This window comes from Saimiri boliviensis, chromosome 14, assembly GCF_048565385.1.
Source record: "Saimiri boliviensis isolate mSaiBol1 chromosome 14, mSaiBol1.pri, whole genome shotgun sequence".
Lineage (NCBI taxonomy): Eukaryota > Metazoa > Chordata > Mammalia > Primates > Cebidae > Saimiri > Saimiri boliviensis.
Genome location: NC_133462.1, coordinates 21658374 through 21682928, shown reverse-complemented (window position 1 = coordinate 21682928; position 24555 = coordinate 21658374). Strand labels below are relative to the sequence as shown.

The 24555-nt window shown below is 54.6% G+C and overlaps 1 protein-coding gene and 1 long non-coding RNA gene across 2 annotated transcripts; one reads left to right on the top strand and one right to left on the bottom strand.

Annotated features, from left to right (window-relative positions):
• Nucleotides 1–7573: 7573 nt before the first annotated feature.
• KCTD15 (potassium channel tetramerization domain containing 15) lies at nucleotides 7574–24274 on the top strand. The gene is made up of 6 exons (XM_039466468.2): nucleotides 7574–7663; nucleotides 9344–9436; nucleotides 10063–10238; nucleotides 15858–16002; nucleotides 19788–20093; nucleotides 21297–24274. The coding sequence occupies exons 2-6, from the start codon at nucleotides 9371–9373 to the stop codon at nucleotides 21453–21455; spliced, it is 852 nt and encodes a 283-aa protein (XP_039322402.1). The 5' UTR covers nucleotides 7574–7663; nucleotides 9344–9370; the 3' UTR covers nucleotides 21456–24274.
• LOC141581290 (uncharacterized) lies at nucleotides 7660–13438 on the bottom strand. The gene is made up of 3 exons (XR_012513877.1): nucleotides 13029–13438; nucleotides 10971–11166; nucleotides 7660–8291 (listed from the first exon to the last, which is right to left on the bottom strand). It is a non-coding gene; the product is annotated as an uncharacterized LOC141581290 (long non-coding RNA).
• Nucleotides 24275–24555: the final 281 nt, after the last annotated feature.

Below are 24555 nucleotides of genomic sequence, written 5' to 3'. Positions count from 1 at the left end.
AGCTACTCAGGGGGCTGAAGAGGGAAGATTGCTTGAGCCCAGGAGTTTGAGGCTTCAGGGAGCTATGAATATGCTGCTGCACTCCAACTTGGGCAATGGAGTCAGTCCCTTCCCCTTAAAAAAAAAAAAAAAAGTGAAAGGGGATTCTGCAGTACTCACCTTCCTATGCTCCTGTGCACCTCTTGTGGGTGAGCTTTAGGCAACAGTACCTGAGTAGGCATGGGGTTGTAACCGTGGCTTGACCAGAGCCACGGTGGAAGAGGAAACCAGGCATCAGCTCGAAACAACAGCTCTAGTTACTAAGCATTTGCACTGGCTGGGCCAAGTCCTTTGCTTTGCTGTGTTCTCCCATTTAATTCTTCCAGCAACCCCACCCTCTAGGTCCTATCTCTGTTCCCACACTACACAGGAAGACATTGAGACTGGAGAGGTGAAGCTCAAGGTCACCCAGCTGTATTCAGATGCCCAAGTTCATGCCCTGTACAGACTGTCTACTACAGGGCAGGCCCAAGGAGAAGAAATTGCCTGTGACATGCAAGGGGCTCTATGTACTGGCCTTGGGTCCAAGGAAGGAGAGCCCTGGGGCAGGGTTTCTGATTGAACAAAGGTAACTCTCCTCATTGTCTAAACTTTTTTTCATGGGAAAAACTCCCCTGATCCTTGTAAATGCATCTGCAGAGCCTCAGATGGTCACTTGGAGCCAGAGTGGCAGCCACACACAGTCACTTGGGACAGGACTCTGTGGAAAGCCATTCTCCCAGATATCCAGTCTGGGCTTATATTAAGTGAAGGGCTCCCCCTGCCCCTTCCCCCCCAGAGGGCCTCCCTGGCACCCCTTGACTGTAACAGCCAATCTGTTCCAACAATATTTTCAGCACTATTGCACAAGAAGGGTTATGGGTCCCTGGGAAAGCTCTTGAACTCTCCCCAATGTCAGGCCAGCTCAGGGTTCTGTGCTAAAACATTTGGGGGCCCAGCCCCAACACGACATCCATCCTCTCGTCCCTGCCCCAGGGAAAGCCTGACTTTGCCCAGTACCCACTTCCCTCTCAGGGGTTCAGGGCAGCAGCCCCCCTGGCTTGCAACTTGGCATGTGACCAAGTTTTGACCAATAGGATGTGACAAGGTGGGCTGTGGGAGCCACTGTGTTCTCTGTGGGTGTCCAGGCAGGTGTGAAGCTTTGAGCTTTGTTCATCCTGAGACCAGAGAAGCGCTGGTATGAAATCAGGCCAAGGTGCTGAGGATGGCAGAGGCAAGCTGGGGAGACCTGGTCCTTGAATAGTATTCCAATCCACTGATTCACATCTAGGCGCATTCTGTGAATCAGGTGCTATTTGCGTCAACCTTTGCTACTTGCACCCAAATCCACATAGCGTTTGAGAATTTAATGGAAAAGGCTCAAATGCAGTTTTGAGCAGTTTAGGGGGCTGCTGGTTCCTGTACAGGCTGCAAAAATGTTAAAATTCACGGCCAGGAGGTCTTGGGCTTGTCTCGTTTTCACTCTAGTGCTGGCTTCTGGGGCTGGCAGGGTTGGTTTGGCTCTGAATGGCACACCTGGGCTTTTGGCAGAGGGTAGAAAGGCAGCCCCTGCCTTCCTGCCCACTAGGAGTTCTGAGTGCCCACTGAGCATGGTGCCAGGGACTGGGCAGGGGAAATTTGGGTGTGGGGGACAGGTGAGGGGACTAACAGTCCCATGTTTCATCACTCCCTTTAGTCTCCAGATTCTCTGGGATCCTAACCAGGAGGGAAGATTGGGAGGATTTCCAGGGTAGAGATGGAGGCCAGGTGGATGTGAAACTGTGCACCTGGCCCAGGCTGGTTTATTCCTATCCTGTACAGGAGCCATCTCTGAGCTTGAGATGAGCATACATCTTGAGGGTCTGACCTGTACCCAGGAAGCCTGGGGGTGGGGAAGAGACTAAAACCCGAGCCTCCCTCCCGGAGATAGCAGCAGGCAGGTCTCTCAGTCTGTTCATCTGCTTGTCTGATTATAGCCTTGCTGAGAAGGTTGAGTTCAGTAGGGTTTGTGATTTTATTTTGGGTTCATTTCCCCTTCCTTATTAAGATCCTAATTTTTAAACATAGCCCGCAAACAGTAATAGCAACAAAGTACAACATCGCACTGGAAGCCACCCTGAAACATCTGGAAACCTGAGGTCTTGCCATTGGTTTTACATCCTGCAAATACCCTGCTGTGTGAGAGCACAGGTTTGAACCTGCTATTTATTGACTTATTTATTGAGATGGAGTTTTGCTTTTGTCGCCAAGGCTGGAGTGCGATGGCTCAATCTCGGCTCACCACAATCTCTGCCTATCGTGTTCAAGCGATTCTCCTGCCTCAGCCTCCTGAGTAGCTGGGATTACAGGCATGCGCTACCACGCCCAGCTAATTTTATATTTTTAGTAGAGACGGAGTTTCTCCACGTTGGTCAGTCTAATCTCTAACTCCTGACCTCAGGCGATCCGCTCGCCTCAGCCTCCCAAAGTGCTGGGATTACAGGCAAGAGCAACTGCACCCGGCCAGAATCTGCTTTTAAACTCTGAACTGTAATGGCTTAAGTGCCAGCTCTTAATGATAGAGCAAGCTCTGATTGGACTCACATCCAACCTCACCTCTTGAACCACAGTAATGAAACAGGTGTATTCCACGAGATGTTTCAGCATGGTAACAGTCCAAATTCTACATCTTTCAATTTAAAAATACATCACCATTGCATTATATACCACAGACCGTCAAATGTCTATCACTGTCCATATCCAAGTCTCCCAAAGGAAGATATGGTTGACATTCAGCTAGGAACTTTTAAAACATTTGAGAATAAATTATGACCCAAACTTACTCTTCTTAATGACACGTATAAAGTTCAACCCTTAAATAAAAGGATTAGAATCCAGAAACAAAGTCCCCATTAATGAAATAAAAGTCGTTCAAAACGGCCAGTTCTTGTTTCGACTAACTTGTACATTTTTTATTATAATTGGTATAAAGTGAGACTCTTAAAAAAACACGTAGGAATTTAAAATAAAGTAGAACATCCTATTTTCAGGGTCATCAGTACCATGGTGAGATTTGTCTCTTAAACAATGACACTTAGTATCTCTGTAGTTCCATGAATACTTTTGAAGTGTCATATTAAAACCAATCTCATGGCCTTGAGGCAAAGAGAAGCAATTAGTCTTGGAGTTGTGAATAAATAAAAATCCATTTATACACCCGTCCTTGACATGTACCTTGCAAATCTTAGAAACTTCATCTAGTGGGAAAAGAAATGTTAAATCATGAATACCAATACTAATCACATTGCCATGTGGCTTCCTAAAACAGTTTCATTTCTACCAATCTTTCAAGTATTAATTTATATGTATATATTCACCCATATTGAACACAAAACAAAGGCGTTCCCGCAGCCACCTAGGATGAGGGACAAAAGAGGTGTGAGGGGTGCTGGGTCCATAGGGGCCATGACAAGGGGATTTTCAGTGGGTCGCCGATCCTCCAACAGAGGCCCGCTGGCATTTCCCCTCATTCCACCGGGAGGACATTTCTGTCCATGAAGTTGGGGGCACCCACACCCACAATTTCCTCCGACTGTAATTCTAGCCAGCATTTAAGGGTGGACTCGGGAGATCAAAATACTTGAATACTTGCTTCGCTTTCTCTTTGGGTCTGGTCCCTCAATGCTGAGTGGGATGTGCGTTGATGGAGGGCTTTGCTGTTCGGTGCTTGGGGCAGTCGACCACAGAGCCAGGCCGACCTCTCGGGCCTGGCCTGGCCTGGCCAGGGTGCGGAGCTCGCAGAAAGAGCACTGTTGAACCGAAGCTGGGAGCTGGGAGCCTGGAGGTACCGGGGCGTGTGGAGCAGAGTGGGCAGCCCTTGGGCCTCGCGGGAGCCCCCCACCCCACCCCTGCACAGATCCCTGACCTACTTCCAGGCCTTTTCTGTTCCAGGAGCAGCTCAAAATCCATAAATTAAGGAAATTAACTGATAGGGCCTGCGGCATCTTTGTAAGCTATTTAAATCTATAAATTTACAACATCTTCTGCATATATCAAGTAATTGAACTAACTGCAGGGATGTAACTTTAATGAGAAAATTTCCCCCTTTCTCCTGTAGTTCGAGCTCGAAAGTAAATAAATAAATAAAACCTTCCCTTAGGAGGAAAGTTTCGGCTAATTCCCGCGTGGAGAAGTTACGGAAGCGCGGTCTGGACGCTCTTCTCCACGCGCGAGGTCCTCTAGTTGAGGGAGAAAGGCCTCCCACTTCACCCTCCCCCTACTGGCACCCCCAATCCCCCGCACCCTGGCTCCAGGCCGACCCGAGTGTCCCCCAACCCCAGCGTGCGGCCGCTAGGGGGCGCTCAGGCAAGGCCGGAGCTCCGGGTCTGGGCCCAGGAGCGGTTCCCGGCCCGAGCGCACCCGCCCCGCCGCCCCGGCCGAGCTCTGGCCCCGGCGTCCCAAGAGCCAGGCGGGGGCGCAGTGCCGGCCGGGCGCCCGTTCCGTTTCCTACGAGCGGGGACATGGTCGCGGAGGAGGAGGAGGAGGCGGCGGCAGCACGGGCGGGGCGCAAATGAAAGAGGAGGAAGAGGAAGGGGAGGAGGAAAGGGAGTGGGAGAGGAGGAGGAAGGGGCAGCCAAAGCGGAGAACGGGGAGGGGCGCTCAGGGCGCGGACCTCGGCCGCCGGGAGTCTTGGCCGCCGCCGTCTCCATCGCGCCGCGCGCGTAAAGGAAATGGCGCGTCTGGCCGCAAGCGGTCGGCCCCGTGCCCCCGCGCGTCCCTCCCCCGCGGTGGCCGACCGTGTGTCCGCAGACGTCACTGAAGAGGGGCAGCGGGGCAGGGACCCCGGGAGAGCGGCCGGGGAGAGGGAGGAGGGGCGGCCTGGCCCCCGGCTCCGCTCCAGCCCCGGCGGACTCGCAGCCCAGTTTCTTCCCAAGTCCCGCCCCCAGCCCCGGGCGCCGCGGCGGCGGCTGCTCTCCTCTTTGTAACCGAGGAGTCAAGAAATGTGAGAAACGTGCCCTGTGTTACTTATTTGGGAGCCGAAAATTTATGCCCAGCTGAAAACGCCCGGGGAAATATTACATCAGATGAAATGACAATGATTAAAATCAGCCTCTCCCCCGCCCCCTCCCCGAGCCCGGAGGAGGCCGGGGCGCCGCGTGGCCGGCCGGCGGGGGGCGGGGGGCTGGGCCGCGGAGGGCGCTGGGGCCTGGGCGCACCGCTCCCGGGAGGGTCCTGGCCGCGGCCCCGGCGGGAAGGCGCGGGCTCCGGGAGAGGCGGGTGCGGATCGCCGGCAAAAAGAGGGGAAACGGCGCGTTTTTGTCGCCGAGCGCGGCAGGCGCGGGCGCGCGGAGCTAATTGCGACTCTAATCCTCTGCCCCGCGGCGCAGCCGAGCCCCGAGCCAGGAGTCACAGCGCGCGCCCGCTCGCGCTGGGTAATTGGGGACCGGATCGCTGCCCTTTGCGTCCCGGCTGGGCCGCGGCGAGGCGCCGGCTACGGGCTGGAGTGGGGGGCTGGTTTTCTCTCCGGCAATCGAGGGAGGCCGCCGGAGAGAGAGGAGGGAGGAGAGGAGGTGGGAGCGGCAGGAGGGCAGCCGGAGAGCGGCGCGAAGAGGAGGCGGCGGAGGCGGCGGCGGCGGCGGCGGCGGCCGCGAGGAGGGGAGGAGGCGAGGGGAGGGTGGGGAGGGGAGGCCCCGGCGCGCCGCGCCGCGAGGGGCCGCGCGAAGCGGGGGCCGGGGCGGGAGGGGTGGGTGGGGGGAGGGTTGGGGGCGAGAGAGAAAGTAACTCCAGGACGAGACCGGAGCGACCCGCGCAGCGAGCAAAGGCGGTGAAGCTGCGCCCGGCGCCCAAGACCGGCGGCTGCGGGGGGCGGGGGCTGCGCCCGAGCCCGATCCGCCGCTCCGGCTCCGAGGTAAGCCCTGCGCAGGCGGCCACCGTTCAGCGCCGCGCACCCCTGTCCCCGAAGTGGCTGCGATACCGAGAAAGTCGCCCGGCGAGGGTCCGGACCTGGGCGGGGGCGGCCGCTTTGTCCCTCTGCTGGACGGCGGGGGCTTGCGGCGCGGGGGCGCCCAGCACAAAGGCCTGGTGCGAGAGGGGGGCTGCCCACGTGGGCTGGTCCTGGCCGCGGGTGGACCCACCCCACGCGGGCCGGCTGGGAGCTTCCTGCCGCGCGGTGTGTGTATATTCGCGCGTGTGTGTGTATGCGCTCGAGTGTGCCGGTTCCCGCACTCTGACCCCTGTACTGGGCCGAGCACCCTGCAGAACTGGCGAGTTTCCGAGGTTAGAAACGGGCTCACGCAAGTGGGGCTTCGGGATGCACAAGGCCCGGCTTGGCGCCCAAAATCAGAGAAAGAAAGTCTGCAGCGGGACAGATGTGCTACCTCTGACGCCCACTCCACGAGTCCAAAACCTAGCAGGAGGGGCTGTCGCTCTGGTGGTGGTCCAGGGCGAGCAGGGTTTGGGGCTGGAAGTGGGCCGCGATGAGACGGGATCGCCGCCTGCAGATCCGGTTCCCCGCTGCCCGCCCTCACCCCATGACCTGGACGCGCGCACCGGGCACACTCCCGCAAACACACCCCGGGTGGACCCCTGCCGCTGCAGCGCCTTTCTGTCTTCCGGCGGCCCCCACCCCCGACTGCAGAAAGATAAGCTTCAAGTTTTCGCTGGCTCGGTATCTCAAATGTGCATGGAGGAATTTAACTGCACGAGTGAATAACAGCATTAGTTTCAATTATTTTTTTTTTTAATCCCAGCAACAATAAACTTTGAGAACAAAAGCGCTTTTACGTCCTTAATTAGGCAAGCTTCCCATCTGTGGTCTCCAAGTGTCTGCTTCTTGATTTAACTTTGTCCCCGCCCCACCTCCGCCGCACACCCCTCCCCACCCAGCAGGGCTCAGGCGCTTCGGGTGCCGCGGCCACCCCGCCCTGCGGCTCCTCCAGTCTGGGCCCAGCCGGCTCCCGTCGCCCCTAAGTTCACACCGGCCAGTTGGCTCCGCGGCTAGGACTGGCGCACACCAGGTGGCCCGCCTGCCTCTCTGGGGCCACCCCTGGGGAAGATTCTGCAGGTCCCCGGGACTTTTCGCCCCTGGCCAGCGCCCCGAGTGTGGAGCCGAAGGGAGCTCGAGTGGCGCCTTCTGTTTACCTTTTATGGTTAAAATAACAGCTTAGCAAAGAAGCGACTTCACGAAGAAGCGATTTAGTAAAATCGTCTCAAGCTGCCGCAGCTCAGCCAGTTTAATCACCCCCAGAGAGCCGAACAACTGCGAGCGCAATGGGACACAAAATCATTTTGTGTGTAAATGAGCGTGGCATTCTGCTCACTTCTCTCTGCTCTGGTGGGCGGGGCTCGGCGGCGGGCGGGCAGGGACCCGGGTCTCCCGCCGCAGCTGGAGAAGCGGGTCACTACCGGACCAGTTCGGAAACCCGTGGGCCCTCCTGCCCGCTAGCGCTGAGGCCCTTGCAACAGGCGGCCCGGGACGTACTGAGGCTGGGTGGTGGGTTTTTATGCTGGTGTTGGTGTAATGAACTTGTATCTCTCACTGCACCCACTTCTGTGCTTCTGACTTCAGCAGTGGTCTCCAGAAGAAGGTTGTGGTCCCGCACGGATGCGCTTGTTGGGGAAAACCTTGGAGATTCACAGAAAGGCGTAAAGCCTGGGGCTTCCAACGGTAAGTTTTTGGTTTACCATGAACATCAGGTTGTGCTTGGGAGGAAAAAGGGGCCGAGAACAGGGTGGAGCAGCTTCTGCGATGGGGGATTGGTGTTCGTGTCACTCTGGAAGAGTGACCTAGTACTGGAGGAAAACCTCTTGCAGTCCGCTTTGATAGAATTGCAGCAGGAATTCCTTCCTGTTCAATTTATCCTCAGCGCGTCTTCCCTTCTGACTCCTCCCCCAGCAGAGCTTCCTAGGGCAGGATCATCCATTCCTGAGGTCTGTTTTGGTTCTCAGAACTTCCTTGAGCAAAGTGACCTGGTTTGGTTTGGTTTGAGCTTTCTGGAACTCGGGAATCCCAAAAGCAGTGGACCCTGAGCCCCAGTGAGGGTATACATTAAACATCATTGTCTGCTCATTGCAGCCTCCCACCCTAGTTTTATGTCAGGAAACTTGCCCCAGCACTCAGGGCAGAACAAGTCACAGGAGAGCAACCTTACTTACATTTGCAGGATTCGATTTTCATTTGATCAAAATTGGATGTTGAATTTCAAGGCACAAATTGTGATCTCAGAGTTTTCATGGGAAGAAGCAGTCTCATGGGTCCCAAGAATTTCATGTGGTTGTCCTCTTAAAGGTGAAACCTGCAAGAGATGTCCAGGATAGGTCTGTGGAAGCAAGTGTCTGTGGATGTGTGTGAAGGGGGGTGACTATTCACTGCAAATCTCCTACCTCCGCTTGGAGACAGCTGTAAGTTCAGTGAAAGGAGCTGTAGAATTCTGTAGAATTCTGCCCCTCCTGCATGGGGACTGCAAAGTGCACCCCACCCCCACCCCCCGTGGCCTCCAGGGACTGAGGGACAATCTTATTTCAGGTGGCTATGGCACAGAGGAAAGTCACTGAGTGCCCCCAGGGGAAGCAGTAGAAAGAGTCCACTGGCTGATCTGCTTGCTCTCTGCTTCCTCCTGGCCAGCTCCCGATGCCTCGGGGGTGTGTGATCCTGAGGGGCCTGGAATGCATTAGACATAGACAATGCCACTCTGGCAGTCTGGGGAGAAACTGTGAGCTGCAGACTAGGCAAACAAAGACAGGTTTTCTCTGCTATTGGGAGCCACAGAGGAGAGGTGGCTTCCCAAGTGACTTGCTGTCATCCATGTGCCTGGACTTCTGCCGAAACGCTTCTTGTGTCTGGCGAGATGCAAGTTGTATCTTATCACCATGGGGATGGTAGTAAGAGAGGCCCTAGGTTTCCCAGCCCATGGAGGGCGAGGGGTGCATCCTGAGCCATGGTCCACAAGGCCATTGCAAGAGGAGACACGCTTGGTAACATGGCTTGAAACCAAAATACCAGGAAAATCCGATTTGTTCTGAAACATTTTGGGGCAATAATGGTGAGCATATGTTTCAATGCTGTCATTAGCTGAATTAGCAGACATGGAGCTGCCCAGAAAACACATGTGACAGTGCGACGTGTGTGTGCATGTGTGTACGTGTCCTCTGCTAGGGCCTGGAGGCCTGCTTTGGGGTGTGGAGACAGGATAGAGAGATAGTGGCGGTGGAATCAATTAGGGAGGGCTGCACGGACCTCACCAGGTCTCAGAGGGCATGCAGAAAGGACAATTCTAAGTGTCTTTGACTCCTCGGGAGATGACTCCGAGGAATAAGCCTTCTCTGGTTCTGTCAATCCCTCCCACAGATACTCTGGGCAGAGATGGAAGCCTAGATGCCTCACCGCAAGGAGCGGCCGAGCGGGTCTTCGCTTCACACGCACGGCAGCGCCGGCACCGCGGTGAGCCTGCAGGGTGGGCTGGGTCCCCGCTGGGGGTCCCCTCTTTCCCTTCTTCCCCAGCACCTGTTCACTGGCTGTCCTTCTTTAGGGCCACCACATTCAAGGTGGCTGTTGACTGGCTGTAGGATTATGTATTTTTGAAACAAAACGCTCTTAATTTGATGTGAAATTTACTACATGTATAAAACTCAACGCCTTAGGTGCTGAGGAAGTCACTAATTTAGAGGTGTCTCGTTACTGAGACAAACTTGCAAAAAACCCCTGAATCCCAATTCACAAATTGGTGATTCGTTTGTCAGGGGATATTTCACATCTAACACATAAGCCCTCGACCTTTAATTAGAATTTTGCAGTTTGTTTTATGCCCCTGGAGGCTGACACCTTGAAATTTTTTTTTTCTTGATTTCTTATTGCTAATAAGCATCTTTCTTTTTTTCCCTGTGGTACTTTGAAGAAAATGATGCAAATACACTTAATTACAGTGGTGGCCATAATTTGTCAGCTGAATATGTGATCAGGCAGTGGCAGAAGTGATCTGATTAGATCTGTGATCACACTCGCCATAAAGGGAGTGCGTGGCCATGTCGTGGAGAAACTCTTGTGTTCTGCTTTGTTTCCATCTCTAGGAGGGAGGAAACATGTCCCGGCTGTCTCTCACCCGGTCGCCTGTGTCTCCTCTGGCTGCACAGGGCATTCCCCTGCCAGCCCAGCTCACCAAGTCCAATGCACCTGTGCACATCGATGTGGGCGGCCACATGTACACCAGCAGCCTGGCTACGCTCACCAAGTACCCCGACTCCAGGTAAGAGTGAGCTGCTTGAAACACCAGGTATGTGGCGGGGGCTCAGGGCAGCATCTGAAACCTGCTGCCTGGGGGATCTGTCCCCCCCTGTCACTCCATCCACCAGGCTCTCCAGAGTGCACAAGCTGACACAGACCAAGGGAGCTAGGGTTGGGGAGTCTGAGTCTGCCTGTTGAAAGCTGCTATGCACAGAGGCTTGTGACCTGACTTGGCGGCATTGGTAGTGCACGATGGGGCTCCTGACCCACCTGCGGTGGCCTCAGGCTTATTCAGAGCCAGTCCCGCCTCACCCTGGGGAGTCTCATACCTTCAAGGTTCCTCTAGAGAGAGACTTAGGCCTGGCCTCTGCAGGGGGTCATTTGTGAGTGATACTAAGTAGGTAAGTCTTGGGGTTATGGGAGTGGGTGTTAGTCCTATTTCCTAGTCCACCGCTGAGAAATTCACAAGGGGAGGGAGGAGGAGCTGTGGTGAGCTGCAGTGTGCCATCTTTGTCATATTCAGTGGTCACTGCTGGGCCTTTGAGACTAGCAGCTGGGTTCCCTTGGAGCTGGTATTGCAGCGACTAGCTAGGAATGAGCCACATGCCCCCATCGGTGGATAAAGGGTCTCTGGCCAGGACCCTGGCTGGGGGTTTGCAGGTACCCCCCATACTGCTTAACTTACAGGCTGCCCAGGCTGTTGGGCCTGCGAGAGGTGCGGAGTGCTGGATGATGCCCACTCTCCTGCTCTTACCTGCAGGGCATTTCTCTCCTGGGTGAGGGACCTGCTTTCCTCGTTGGCACGGCAGCAGGGCTGGCCTGAGGTGGGCTGGGTCTCTGAGCAGCTTGTTCAGCTGAGGATGTTTGCTCCTGGCACAGAGAGGCGTCCATCGCTCCCCTGGGGCTGCCGAAGGCTGAACGTGGGAGGGCCAAGGCTGTGGGCATCACCCCTGTGTTATGCATTTAAAATAACAGGAGGAGCTAATTAATCCCCCAGACACTGAGGGATCGTCTCTGGGGAGCGTATGTGGCAGGCTGCATTGTCACCGGTGTGGTTGCTCAGAGCAGGGAGAATGGTGGTGCATGGAGGTGGCTTTCCGACCCTGTTGGGGCTACCGTGGAGCACTTGCAGGGGCAGGCATGCTCCCTCGAGGAGGAGAAACTGGAAATGCTTGCAGTGTCTGGCTCCAAATTTGGCGAGTCTAGGGTACAGTTGGTAACTGGCATTTCAGCCCCCCAAGTGGATAGAGACTCTGCCTGGGGCCCTGTGGCCTTGGGGCTCATGGGGTGGGGATAGAGCCATGGGGCCAGGTCAGCAGTTTGGGTCTGTGTGCTCACTCGCAAAGCCCTGTCTAGGATGGGAGATGGATTCTGCTTATTTAATTTCAATTTTGCCTTCTGCGGCATTCCAGAGTTGTTTGAGATAGATCATCCCTTAATCGGTTGCCGACGTTTGTGAGTGAAATTCATAAAACCTTAGCCCACAACCCTGAAGAGTGTTTCCTGAAATCAGACAGTTGCCTTTCTGATTTGGAGTAATCACAGCCCAGGCCCTGGGGGAGGTAGGTGGGAGGCCCTCCTCGTTCTCGGCTCCTGGCTGCTGCCTGGGAGCAGGAAGGCAGAGGGCCATCTCTCCCCACCAGGCCCTGCTCACCTGTCGCTCTGTTCTGCAGTGTAGGGCGTGCTCTCATGAAGAGTTAAGGCCCCTGTGGTCTGGCACATGGAACCCTCCTGATGTCCCCGAGGGGTGGCAGTCTACAATGGTTCTCCCCCAGGGCTGGGGCTCGAGATGGATCTGTTGTTCTGCCTGGATGGCCTCTGGCTGCCATGGGGGTGCTATGCAGGCCTGAAGCTTTGGACTAGAGGCCAGGGATGGTGTGACCTGTAGGACAATCGGGACAGGGAGTCGGGGGTGGGGGTGGTGCTGAGAAGTGGGCCGAGCAGCTGTGCTGGCAAGAGCCCTTCAGATTTCTCCTGTCCTTCTTGTAGTGGATAATTAAAATGGAAGAACTGTTTTCCACCAGTTCTGGAAAAAATCCCTCTCACCCAGTGTCACTGATCTATGAGACACCTAGAGATGGAGGATTAAGTGCTAAGGTCCTCAGGGGGTTTCTGGATGGTGGTGATGACCTGCCTGAGGCAGCACTGTAAAAGCTGGGGACCTCCACCCTCGGCTCCCCCCCCCCGGGAACTCTGCCTGGGCTTCTGGGTCTCGGCGGAAGGGGTAGCCTGGGTGAGAGAGACAGCTGAAAATCCTCGTGCTGGGTGCCTCCTCTGGTTTGCCCAGGAGCAGTCACTGGTCCTCACCTGAGACAGCCGAGTGCAGACAGGGCTGAGAGTGCACTCCCTGAGCCAGCTCCCTTGCTGGTGTCCTGCCTGCTTGACCTCCCTTAGCTGCCGCCATCACAGCCACACTCTGATATCCACCCCAACTGTGGGAAGCATCTAATGAAGATGCCCAGGAGCTTCAAAACTCATAAATCCTGGTGCCTGAAACAGCCAGGAAATTGAAGCCACAGCTTTTTTTAAAAAAGGAAATAAGACGAAGGCCGTCTTGATGCTGCGCCATTGTGCACACAGGGCAGGTGGTCAAATGCATCTTTTCTGCCTCTGAGGGTCCCAGCTGCTGCAGCATGAACTGGCCACCTAATTCCATGGAGGACTTCGGAAGCCGTTCCCTCAAACCCTGCAACCTCTCGCAGAGGGAGGCATGGGCCATCTTCCACAGGGAATATGTGGAGCCACTGATGGAGCTGGAAACTCACACCTGCAGCCCTGATGGCTGGGGCACCTCCGTGGGGATTGTCCTCACCTTTCTTCAACCTGCTCATGTCCTTGGCAGCCTCTGACGCTGACGGCATGAAAGGCCTCTGTCCTGGGAGAGGCTGTGCAGCTGCCAGTTGATCCAAGAGCCGATATTGAATGATGGAAAGATCTAGAATCAGCCAGTTCTGAAATAAGGCAGATGGAGAACCTTCTAAGCTTGCACTAATGAGACAACCTAGAACCCATCCAGCCCTGGAATTGTGGGTACATCAAGAGTCTTCTAGACCAACAGGACCGGCTAGAGCCTCAGCCAGACCTGACGTCAGAATGGTCGGGAACTCAGCCAGGCTTAGAACGCTTCCTGCTTGCATGGACTTTGGAGCTCCACCAGGAAGGGTGGGGAGAGTTCCCAGGGAAGCTGAGGGTTTGAATTTGCTGACTCACCTGTGGATTTGGCTCTTACTTCCCACTGGTGCCACATGTGGATGCTCAGCTACCTGCCAACCACTGCCCATGGTATCTGGCAGCCTTGGCCAGACCTATCTGTCTACAGGAATGCTGGGTGACCCTCACTGACATCTGGATACCCACACTCTGCTAGGCCAGGTCCTAGGGCCTTTGGAACTGGAGCCAGCTGTGGAACCCCCAAGCCTTTCCAGCAGGGGCTGTGACCTGCAGTGCCACTGTCACCAGGCCTAGGAGGGTGACAGGGCTCATCGGTCTTTTGAACTCTTGAAATAAGGTGTATCTGGGTGGCTGTAGCTCTGGTTCCACAGGCTAAGGCTTACAGCAGGCTCTGACCTCCCCACGCCCATCCACGAGGCAGCCTTGCCTCTTTCTCCCTTTCTTTTCTTTTCTTTCCTTCCTCCCTCCCTCCCTCCCTCCCTCCCTCCCTCCCTCCCTCCCTTCCTCTTTCTTTCTGTTTCTTTTTTTCTTTTTCTTTCTTTCCTTTCTTGTGACAACATTTGGCTTTCTTGGCCAGGCTGGAGTACAGTGGTGTAATCTCAGCTCATTGCAACCCCAAACTCTTGGACTCAAGTGATCCTCCCACCTCAGCCTCCCAAGTAGCTTGGACTACAAGTGCATGCCACCACACCCAGCTAATTTTTAAATCTTTTGTAGAGATGGGGTCTTACTGTGTTGCCTCAACTGGTCTCGACCCCCTTGTCTCAAGTGATCCTCTACCTTATGCCGGGATTACAGGTGTGAGCCACGATGCCCAGCTAAGCCTTGCTCTTTATAGTGCCCTGTGCCAGGACAGAGACCTGCACCATGTTCGCAGAAACTCCATACCTGGGCAGACCATCATGGCCAATGCCTTGAGTGTGCCAGGCCATCAGAGCACAGGATGGTGTGGATGGGAGGCCCTGAGGGCAGACTTGGGGGTGCTAACCCCCTCAGCTCCTGCCCAGCTAGTGTGTCGTGGGTACAGGTGGCAGTGGGGCAGGGCCCTGGAGGTGGCTGACTTGGAGTAGACAGAGGAGTGGGCTGCTGTGGGGACAGGGGCGTCCCTGCTGGTGCAGGCAGAGAGTGAGGGGCTTAGGCACCGGCTTGTGTGCAGGCCAGGCTGGGAAGCCTAGGTCCCAGGTTGGAGCTACTGTTCTCCCAGCTGTGCAGAGAAGCTGCCGCCTTGGCGGGGTCCAGCTGGGCAGGAGTGTGGCCCTGCCTGCTGAAGGATGTCTGGTGGTGCTGCCTTTGTGGAAATGATGCCAACCTCCCTCCTATTCCCAAGCCAAGCCCTTGGCTACCCCCACCCTTCTTTGGGGTTCCTAGTTATCCAAAGCTTGACCTGGGGTCTACCAGGGCAGTTACCAAGCCAGAGGCAGCTTCCCTGGGCACTGGGGAGGTGGGATCAGTCGTGACTCTGAGGCCTGGCTCCTTCTCCCCGGAGTGCACAGGGACAGGCATCAAGGGCTCCCCAAGACCCTTTTCCTGGTCCTGCATTTGTTAGAACCACTGCCCTTCAGAGGACAGAGTACCAGCTTCTGCCTTCTCTCAAATCCCGCTCCACCCGCTCCCCAGGGATGATGTGCATACGCTCTGGCCTGTCTGCATACATGCATGTGCTGTGCTGCGTAAGTGTGCATGGCTTCTGTGTGTGTACACAGTGGCATGTGTGTATGCTTGTGTGTGTGCGAGGGCCATGTTGCATGTGTGTACTGTGGCACACTTGCCATCCCTCCTGCCTGCCTCTGTTTCCTCCCATGGGCTCCCTGAGTGAGCAGCAGTCAGGGGTTTGTGCCATCATGTCTGTGGGCGCCTGGTATTGACAGGTGTGTGTCCTTTCCTGGATATGTCTGGATCTGCGGGGTATGTGTGTGGGGGGAAGGAAGGGACTGCGTGGCCCTGTGCCTGTTGCACAGGCGTGTTGTATCTCACACTGGTTTACATGGGTTGTGTGGGGAGGATGTGTGTCCTCATGGACCATCCTGGCTGGTTTACTGGGTGTGTGGCTGTTGGCGACGGTGTTGGGTGGTTCATGTACGTTTTCTGGGTGGGTCTGTCTGGCAAGGGTGTGTGCACCAGGCCTGTGACCAGCTGGTTTGTGTGTAGGGCGTAAGGTATTTGTATCTCGCTACAGCTTTCCAGGCCTGTAACATAACATGTGTTGGCGGGCTGGTGTGTACAGCTGGGTGTGTCCCTCTCTGGCTGTGACTTGTGAGTGTAGGCAGGATGTGTGATATGGCCTGATAACTGTAGCCTGGCCGCCCCAGGTGTGTGCAGATGTTGTCAGGCCTGGAACAGCCCCAGAGCCACCCATGTCAGGTCCCTTGCCCCTCCAGCCGTGTGCGCCCTAAGGAGTGGGGGCGGGGCATGGGGAGACAGGCCGACCTACCCCATCCTTCAGACATCCCACCTCACCCGTCTCTCCCAGAATAAGCCGCCTCTTCAATGGCACCGAACCCATCGTCCTGGACAGTTTGAAGCAACATTACTTCATCGACCGGGATGGGGAGATTTTCCGGTACGTCCTGAGCTTCCTGCGGACATCCAAGCTGCTGCTCCCTGATGACTTCAAGGTAAGTCTGAGGCTGACGCCCCACCCACCCCCACCACCCCCTGCGCTGCCTGTGGGATGGCATTACTCAGGGGACGCTGTGACTTAATAAATGGACCCCTGGTTGTCATGGCAACCATAAAAAGTTAAACGATGAAGCCGAGGGCTAAATCAGTTTTTCTAAACTAATTTTGTTTTCTCACATTTTTAGCTTATTTATCAGGGTATACAAAAACAGTTAAACTGCGCAACATACCCCTGCTGAACGTTTGTCATATTTAAGGATGGGTGCGTGCCAGCATTATAGTGGTTAGAGGTTCATAAATCTGTTCTATTGGTTGGGCGCAGTGGCTCACGCCTGTGATCCCAGCACTCTTTGGGAGGCCAAGGTAGGTGGATCACTTGAGGTCAGGAGTGCAAGATCAGCCTGGCCAACTTGGTGAAACTCCATCTCTACTAAAAATACAAAAATTAGCTGGGTGTGGTGGCTGGCATCTGTAATCCCAGCTATTTGGGAGGCTGAGGCAGAAGATTCCCTTGAACTGGGAGGTGGAGACAGAGGTTGCAGTAAGCTGAGATCACACCACTGCGCTCCAGCCTAGATGACAAGGCGAGACTCTCAAAAAAAAAAAAAAAAATTCTGTTCCGTGTTGGGCAATTTGCAGGGAGAAAAGCCCTGATGACCCAAACAGATACCCTTTATATGCTTTAAACAAAAGTTAACCCCCAGGTCTCAGGGTGAGCCTGTCCGGGCAGGTGACGTGGTTCCGTGGATCCTGCCTCATTAGTAGCCCCTCCGAGGTGTCAGGGACCCTAGGAGGAAGGAAACTCAGGCCTGGGCTACTGTGGTATGTATTAATACTAGCAAATGTCTGTCCTTCCTTCGTTCCTTCCTCTATCTAGAAGACCAGTAGCCCTGGGGCCTTGTGTTTCATCCAGCTCAGTTACTAGGTGCCAGCCACTGAATTGAGGCTGAAAACACAGTGAAACACACACTAGGAATTGCTCCCAGAAACTTAGAGTCTCGTGGGCAGACAGATGTTGAACTTGAATTCCATGCGACCTGGGCTGGGTGGGTTTGCAAGAAACAATGTTCATCTGGGTGGTGAAGGCAGAACAGGGGCAAACACAGGTATGAGGGCCTTGGTGCAGGGGGCGGGGGCGGCAGATGGCTTGATGCATTCCAGAACTGGAAAAAAGGTATCAAACCTGGAGCCTTATGGACTGGGAGGGGAAGGGCAGGAAGGGAAGCTGCTGTTTGATGTCAGGACCTTGGCGGGCAGCGCAGTGCCTGGCATTTAACTCTGAATGCAGTGGAAGGGATATGTGCAGGGGAAGGACAGTCAGATCTGCAAATTGGGAAGATCTCTTCAGCTGTTGTGTGAAAAAGGAGGCAGGGCGGGGTGGGGGTGATTACAGTGGATGAGGCCCCTTCCCCAGGCCAAGGGAGGCTGGGTGGAGGCTTTGGACAAGGATGGAGATAGGGAAGATGGAGCAAAGTGGACTTCTGTTTAGGACAGGCACAGTGGCTCACTCTGTTCATCCCAGCACTCAGGAGGCCAAGCAGAGAGGATCTTTTGAAGCCTGGAGTTCAAGACCAACCTGGGCAACAGCAAGATGGTATCTACACAGAAAAAAAAATTTTTTTAATTAAGAAAAGGCCAAGTGCAGTGGCTCATATCTGTAATCCCAGCACTTTGGGAGACCGAGGCAGGTGGATCACCTGAGGTCAGGAGTTCAAGACCAACCTGATCAATATGGTAAAACCCCGTCTCTACTAAAAATACAAAAATTAGCACCTGCAGTCCAATTGCTTGAACCCATGAGGCGGAGGTTGCAGTGGGCCAAGATCGCACCACTGCACTCCAGCCTGGGTGACAGAGCGAGATTTTGTCTCAAAAAAAAAAAATACATAAATAAAAATTAAAGAAACAAATAAATGTGAAGCTGCAAAAGCACATGGGTGAGCACTGGCAGTATAAGGGGCCTCTTGCAGGTGCCTTGGGGCTTGGGACTTGAATTCTGAGTTTGGCGAGTGGAGGCCCGGGGTGGACCAGGCTGTTGGAGTGTGGTTTCTGCCCCTGCATGGGAGAGCTGGTAGGGCATTGGATGGAGAAATCCTGAGCCATGAGAAAAGCTGAGGTTGTCTGGCATGCAGTTGTCATTTAAAATCTCAGGAGAATGGCCAGGAGTGGTAGCTTACACCTGCAACCCCTAGTGCTTTAGGAGGCAAAGGCAGGAAGATCACTTGTTCCCAGGAATTTCAGACCAGCCTGGGCAACAGAGAGAGACCAGGAGACCCTGTGTCTACAAAAAAAAAAAAAAAAATCATAGAAATGATCCTGGCATGATGGCTCATGCCTATAGTCTCAGCTATTCTGGAGGCTGAGGCAGGAAGATCCCTTGAGCCTCGGAATTCAAGGCTGCAGTGAGCTATGATCACATCACTGCACTCCTGCCTGGGCTACAGAATGAGACCCTGTCTAAAAAAAAGAAAATTTTAAAATCTCAGGAGCAAGTGCGAGTGGAGAGAGCAGAGGCCCAGGATCGAGCCCTGAGGAAACCTTGTGCTGGGCAGGAGAGGACTGACCGATGACAGGCCCAGAGGACAGGGTTAGAATCTAGGCCTCCCTCCAGGTGGTTCCAAAAGCCAGGGCCAGCAGGTAGAAGGGACTTAGGGCCTGTAGGACAGGGGGCTGGGCTTCTTACCTCTTCATCAGGCATGAGTCATGGTACCTATGGGACCTTGGCCATTCCCAGTGGGATGGGTATGGGTGAGCGTGTATGGTGTACCTACGTGGCCCAGGGCATGGGGCCACTTTCAGCATCTGAGGGACAGTCTGTGTGAGCCTGCCCAGCCCAGAAGGTGGCTGCCTGGCAGAGGGTGGGCTTCCCTTCCATGGATACTCTGCCTGCTTGGGCAGGGGTTGGGCTAGGCATTTGGCACATCTTGCGTCCTTTGACTCTCACTTTCATTCTCAGAACTGGGTGTTAACATCCATTCTATACGTAAGGGAACTGAGGTCGGGCGCAGTGGCTCACACCTGTAATCCCAGCCCTTTGGGAGGCCGAAGCGGGTGGATCACATGAGACCAGAGGTTCGAGACCAGCCTGGCCAACATGGCAAAACCTCATCTCTACTAAAAATACAAAAATTAGCCAGGTGTGGTGGCAGGGGTTTGTAATCCCAGCTACTCCCGAGACGGAGGTTACTGTGAGCGGAGATCAAGCCACTGCACTCTAGCCTGGGCAACAGAGTGAGACTCCCATCTTAAAAAAAAAAAAGGAACTGAGATGCTCAGTAAGTGAGGTTTAGAGGTCTCAGGGCTGGTTGATGATGAAGCTGAAAATCCGACCCAGGCAGGCCTGGCTAAAGATGAACTTTTTTTGCCTCTGGGTGGGCACAGGCCGGTTGCCCTGTGCCCAGCAAGATCTCTTCTCCTGGTGGGATTCTAAGACAACAGCAGGTCCCCAGGCATGGGCACAGCCTCATCCTCTAGTGGAGCTTCCGGGTCTTTCCATGGGGAGGCTTCTCTGTCCAGCACCTGGGGCCAGATGGAAGGGCTCAGGGGTGCTGGCACAGATGCACATCAGCGGCTGCCCTTGGGGTAAGGCTAGATTCTTTATACTTGCAGACACTCAGTTGCCCCATCTGTACAATAGATGCAACCTGCCCAGTCCATCTGATACCCTGGGGGTGGCAGTTCTTGCAGAATTGGTTGGAACTGGCAGGCCGCCTCCCCACTCCCCGACTTTCCCCACCCCTGAGCCAACACATACAGCAACACTGTGTACGCACGTCCCCAGGACTTCAGCCTGCTGTACGAGGAGGCACGCTACTATCAGCTGCAGCCCATGGTGCGCGAGCTGGAGCGCTGGCAGCAGGAGCAGGAGCAGCGCCGCCGCAGCCGAGCCTGTGACTGCCTGGTGGTGCGCGTCACGCCTGACCTGGGTGAACGGATCGCGCTCAGCGGCGAGAAGGCCCTCATCGAGGAGGTCTTCCCTGAGACCGGAGACGTCATGTGCAACTCCGTCAACGCTGGCTGGAACCAGGACCCCACGCACGTCATCCGCTTCCCGCTCAACGGCTACTGCCGGCTCAATTCGGTGCAGGTGAGGGCAACGCGCTGCCGCCTCCCTGCTGCCCACCCCCGGCCTTCGCGGAGCCCTCCAGGGGCAGAGCAAGCTGGAGGGAGGCGCGATCCCTGAAATGGTGAAGCCCTCCGTTCCATCCTGCAAAAAAGGCAACAATGTGTCGATGCATAATTTATGTCTCTCTCATAATTAAATGATGGCGCCTGGGGGATGGACTTAAAAAAATCGATCTGTACTTTTTTTTTTTTTCCCCCGAAAGGATGTACTATAAAAATGGCCCAGAGTATTTTCAACAAAGTGTGCTTCATTTGACACCCAGAGTCTGACTTTGGATTCAAATTAAACCCAGGCAACAGGCAGGGCAGGACAGAGGCTGAGTGCAGAGGTGGCCCGGAGCCCCTTCCCTCTCTCCCTGCTGATCTGAGAGCTGCTAGCACCCACCAGCTGCCAGAGAATCCCTGGACAGGCTCTTCCTGGGTGGGTCTGAGAATTGGAGAGCTCAGATGGAGAGAGGGTCCATTTTCTAACAGCACTTCGCAGACCCAAGAGCCTGGCACGTTTCTGGGTTGGGGCAGAATGGGCTTTGCAGAGAAGAGGTCCCCCCCCATGCACACATTCTACAACCTGTCAGTCAGAACGCGCCAGTTGCAAGAGACAGTAATCAGGCCCCACCCTCACAGAGGCACAAGCGCACATAGTTGTGTAGGCCTGCAGAGACTCACGTATTGAGAGGACCTCTCCTCCTCTCCCTCCAGAGCTCACATGAGCTGATTTGCCCTGGGCCTCCAACCACCTGGAATGCACAGCTCAGGGAAGCTGGTGGATGCCAAGAGGCTGGGGGACAGGGAACTCTCCATTATTGGGGCAGGACTCAAGGAGGACGCTTGAGGCCATGTGTCTGGAGAGAGGGCATAGGTTATACCCTAGAGAAGAAAGAAGGGACCCAAGGGCTCTTTTTGCCTCCCTGAATCAAGGCCCTGAGGGCAGCAGGATGGTGGCCTGAATAGGGTCGCTCACCTGGGTTTAGTAACCTGAGGGGGTCACTGGGCCTGGCCATTCCCATCCCTCTGGTGGTGGAACCCAGCACCTGGTTCTGTAGGGACCTTTGTCAGTGAGTGAGACTGAGATGGTCACATCAGAAGGTGCTCTGGCTGCCTGCCAGGCCAAACCTGGTGACCTCTTGCAGCTGGGCCTTGATGACCTCTGTTTCTTCCTGGGCAGGTCCTGGAGCGGCTGTTCCAGAGGGGTTTCAGCGTGGCTGCATCCTGTGGGGGCGGCGTGGACTCCTCCCAGTTCAGTGAGTACGTGCTTTGCCGGGAGGAGCGGCGACCACAGCCCACCCCCACTGCTGTTCGGATCAAGCAGGAACCCCTGGACTAGATCCTGCTTCAGTGCCCACCTGGGCCCCCCCAGGGACCTGGAAACAGTGCTGGGGAGTTCTGCCTGTGCGTGCTTGGCTGTGGGCATGAGACCGAGGGTGAGGCTGGAGGGTCTGAAGCTGGCCCAGGGAGCACCAGGGCCCCAGGTGTCATGGCAACAGAACGTGGGATGCTGGAGGCATGCCTGCCAAAGGATTGTTGATGTGACCCAAAGATGCAGCAGTGGGAACTCCGCTGCCAGTTATCCCAGCCCCTCGGCTCCCGATCCTGGCGCAGCATCCTTTGAGGACCGGGGGCCTGCTGGGGCAGGGTTGGAAGAGGCATCTGCAGCTACTCCAGAGGAGCAGTTTATCCTTCTCCACATGGGGCAGACTCTGGTGGTGGGTCTCCTAGCGTCTGAGATGGCTTATTTTTCTACAGTATTTAAAATGGAAGCAACCATAACTGCAAAAGTCAGAGAGGCCGACAAGGACCAACGCTTCTTTATCTGGTGCTCAGTTCTCAGTCGGACGCGCATCACGGCCGCAGGGTGGAGGAGCTGCCTGGCGTTCAGGCCCAAATGCCTGCAGGGCTGGGGCTCTTGGGACAGATGCAGGGATGTGTGCTGCAGGGCTGCTGGGAGGAAAGTGGTGGGGGCCTGGGGGCTGAGTGGCTCTGTAACCGTCTGAGACCCTCACCTTTGCTGCCGTCTGGGGATCAGGCTCCACCCCTGGGTCACGTGACCTCCTATGCCTCGGGGGCTTCCAGTTCTGTCTGCGTGGACTGGCACCTGGGCTGCTGGAGAAGCCTCCTCCCGTTCCGACCAGCCTCAGGGCTGCACCTTACCTCAGGAATGGGCCCCACCCTGAAGGGGCCCATCTGTCAGCAGCGTCTTCTGGGTCCCCAGCTCAGGGAGCCATCCCCAGCTCCAAATTTCTCACTCAAATATGCACAGAGTTTTAATTAAACTTGTTACGCTAGCCTGCCAAGGAGACCCGGACACGGGCAGACCTGGCGCTCTTGACCCCGGATTCCACTAAGGACTGGCCCCGAGGAGTCCTTGCAGACCTGCTGCCTCCCTAACGACAGGCCCAAAGATGGACCCCTCCCCCCGGCCTTGTGACAGCTCCCCATGTGTTCTCCAGTGGAGAAACTGCAGAGGACTAGTGGGTGGGGCTTCCCGGCCATCACCATCCTGTGTACAATGGCTGTAGGCTTGTATGTGGCTCCTTTAATATTGTAAAGATGCTGATGTACAATTGTCGTGCGTTTGTGTGAACACATTGCGTTCCTAGTCCATGCCATAAATGATGCTCTCATGAAAAGACTGGAGGCTCTGTCCTGTGCAGAAGCAGCAGCTGGACTCCCGCATTCGATGTTGTGCAGGGAGGTTTGCGGGTGGAACGGAGTCCTCTCCCTCAGATCCTTCAGTTCACATCGAGGAATAACCCGAGGTGGTGGGTGGGGGGAGGGTCAGTGGCTGGGTCCTGAGCTTGGAGTTATTTATTGCATTTGGGTGCCTGTCCCCTCCAGGCAGCACAGATTCTGAATTCTGATTCACAGCCCCTAGCCAGATGGGAACTGGGAAAGAGACAGAAGGTGTCTGGGTGCTCTTGAACCCTGTCTTAAATGTTTGGGATTGTCTCTTTCACTGTTCCTTGGTTGGGGCTGATGTCCTCTTTAGGGCCCCACGTAGTGCTATGAGAAGATGGTAGGTGGTGGCTCAGGCTAGCCAGGAAAGACCGTGTCTCGAAGCCAGGTGAGACCTGCAGTTCACCTAAGCACAAAATGAGATCTCAGTATGCCTCTATGTAAACAGATTCACATAGGCCTCCAATTTTAATAAGCCTTTTTGCATTTTTTTTCTCAAAGCTCTTATGTTCTAACCCATGAGAACCGTTTTACCTGCCTCTAAGGGCCACCAGCTTCGACCTGCCTCAGAGGACGGGCACAGACCAGCTGATCCCTGTCTGAGGCCACAGAGCAGACGCCATCCCCCTGTACAATCAAATTTGCTGGACAAACTTGATAGGTTTCTCTGCTTAGCAACGAGCCTGTAGTTGGCACATCTGTGTTTTGGCATCTGAGGCTCCCATCTGAGTGGAGGAGAAAGTGTTGTGTTTATTAGCAAGGAAGTCTTGTGAAAACAGCTTGATGCTGTGTGTGTTTATGGATTTTTCTGATATAACAGCCAGCATGGTTACCGATTGGTAGAGATTCTTGAACATTCCCAAACTCTCGTTTTGAGTAAATCATTGTGCTAAAAATAAAATTTAATAAAGAAGGGGGAAAAGGAGTAACTCTACCTGACTAAATGTTACTCTAATTTATTTATTTCTTTACTAACTAAGTAAAATCAGGAAGTATGATTTTTACATCAACCAGAGAATTTCTGAATTTGTAGGGAAACACCGTGTTCCCATAATGATGCTATAATTCTAATATACCTAGTCCCCATAAGCAGTAAGTACAAATTATTATTCCTTTAAAGCATTTTTACACTTCCTGGAATGAATATATCATAAGCAATCTTTTATCAAATGCCAGCAGTATAAATGTTACTTCTGCTCTTTGCAAACCTCAAAACTCATTTCTCTTGATTATAAGCAACGGGACAGAACCGCGCCAAAGCTTCCCAGTTTCCCACCAGACCCCTGCCAGTGAGTTCAGAGAACTCGCAAAGCCACAGCAGGTGGCCCCAGCCACTGCCCCGCTCACATGGGGCCCAATGCCAGGTCACAACACTAATAATATTTTTCAAAAAATGTCTCTTTTTTTTTTTTTTTTAAGCTACTGCTTGACTGTTCCTTAGAATAAATAAAGGATATTTTATAAATTACAGCTCTAGCCCTTGGTTTGTAATTCATGAAAGCAGCCACAAACAAGTACTCTGGCATGTGTCCTCAGGAGCCACCACTCCTCACACTTGGGACCTGGTATGGCTACTGAGTAAGACCTTAACATCCAAAGTCCCAAATCCCAAAGCTTCCCAATCTGAAGACCGACCAGAGAGCAGCAGTGTGGTCTCTAGGTACTCAGTGCACATGCTATTGGCAGATCTGGTCAGGAGGGTGGTACAGGCATGGCCTCCCTTCACCTCTCCAGACCCCCAAGCTTGGACT

Excerpts from the sequence above, each read along its gene's own strand:
- KCTD15 (XM_039466468.2), top strand. The coding sequence starts at position 9,371 with ATGCCTCACCGCAAGGAGCGGCCGAGCGGGTCTTCGCTTCACACGCAC. Across the intron at positions 9,437-10,062 it reads ACGGCAGCGCCGGCACCGCG|GAGGGAGGAAACATGTCCCG; the intron begins GTGAGCCTGCAG and ends TTCCATCTCTAG. Across the intron at positions 16,003-19,787 it reads TGCTCCCTGATGACTTCAAG|GACTTCAGCCTGCTGTACGA; the intron begins GTAAGTCTGAGG and ends GCACGTCCCCAG.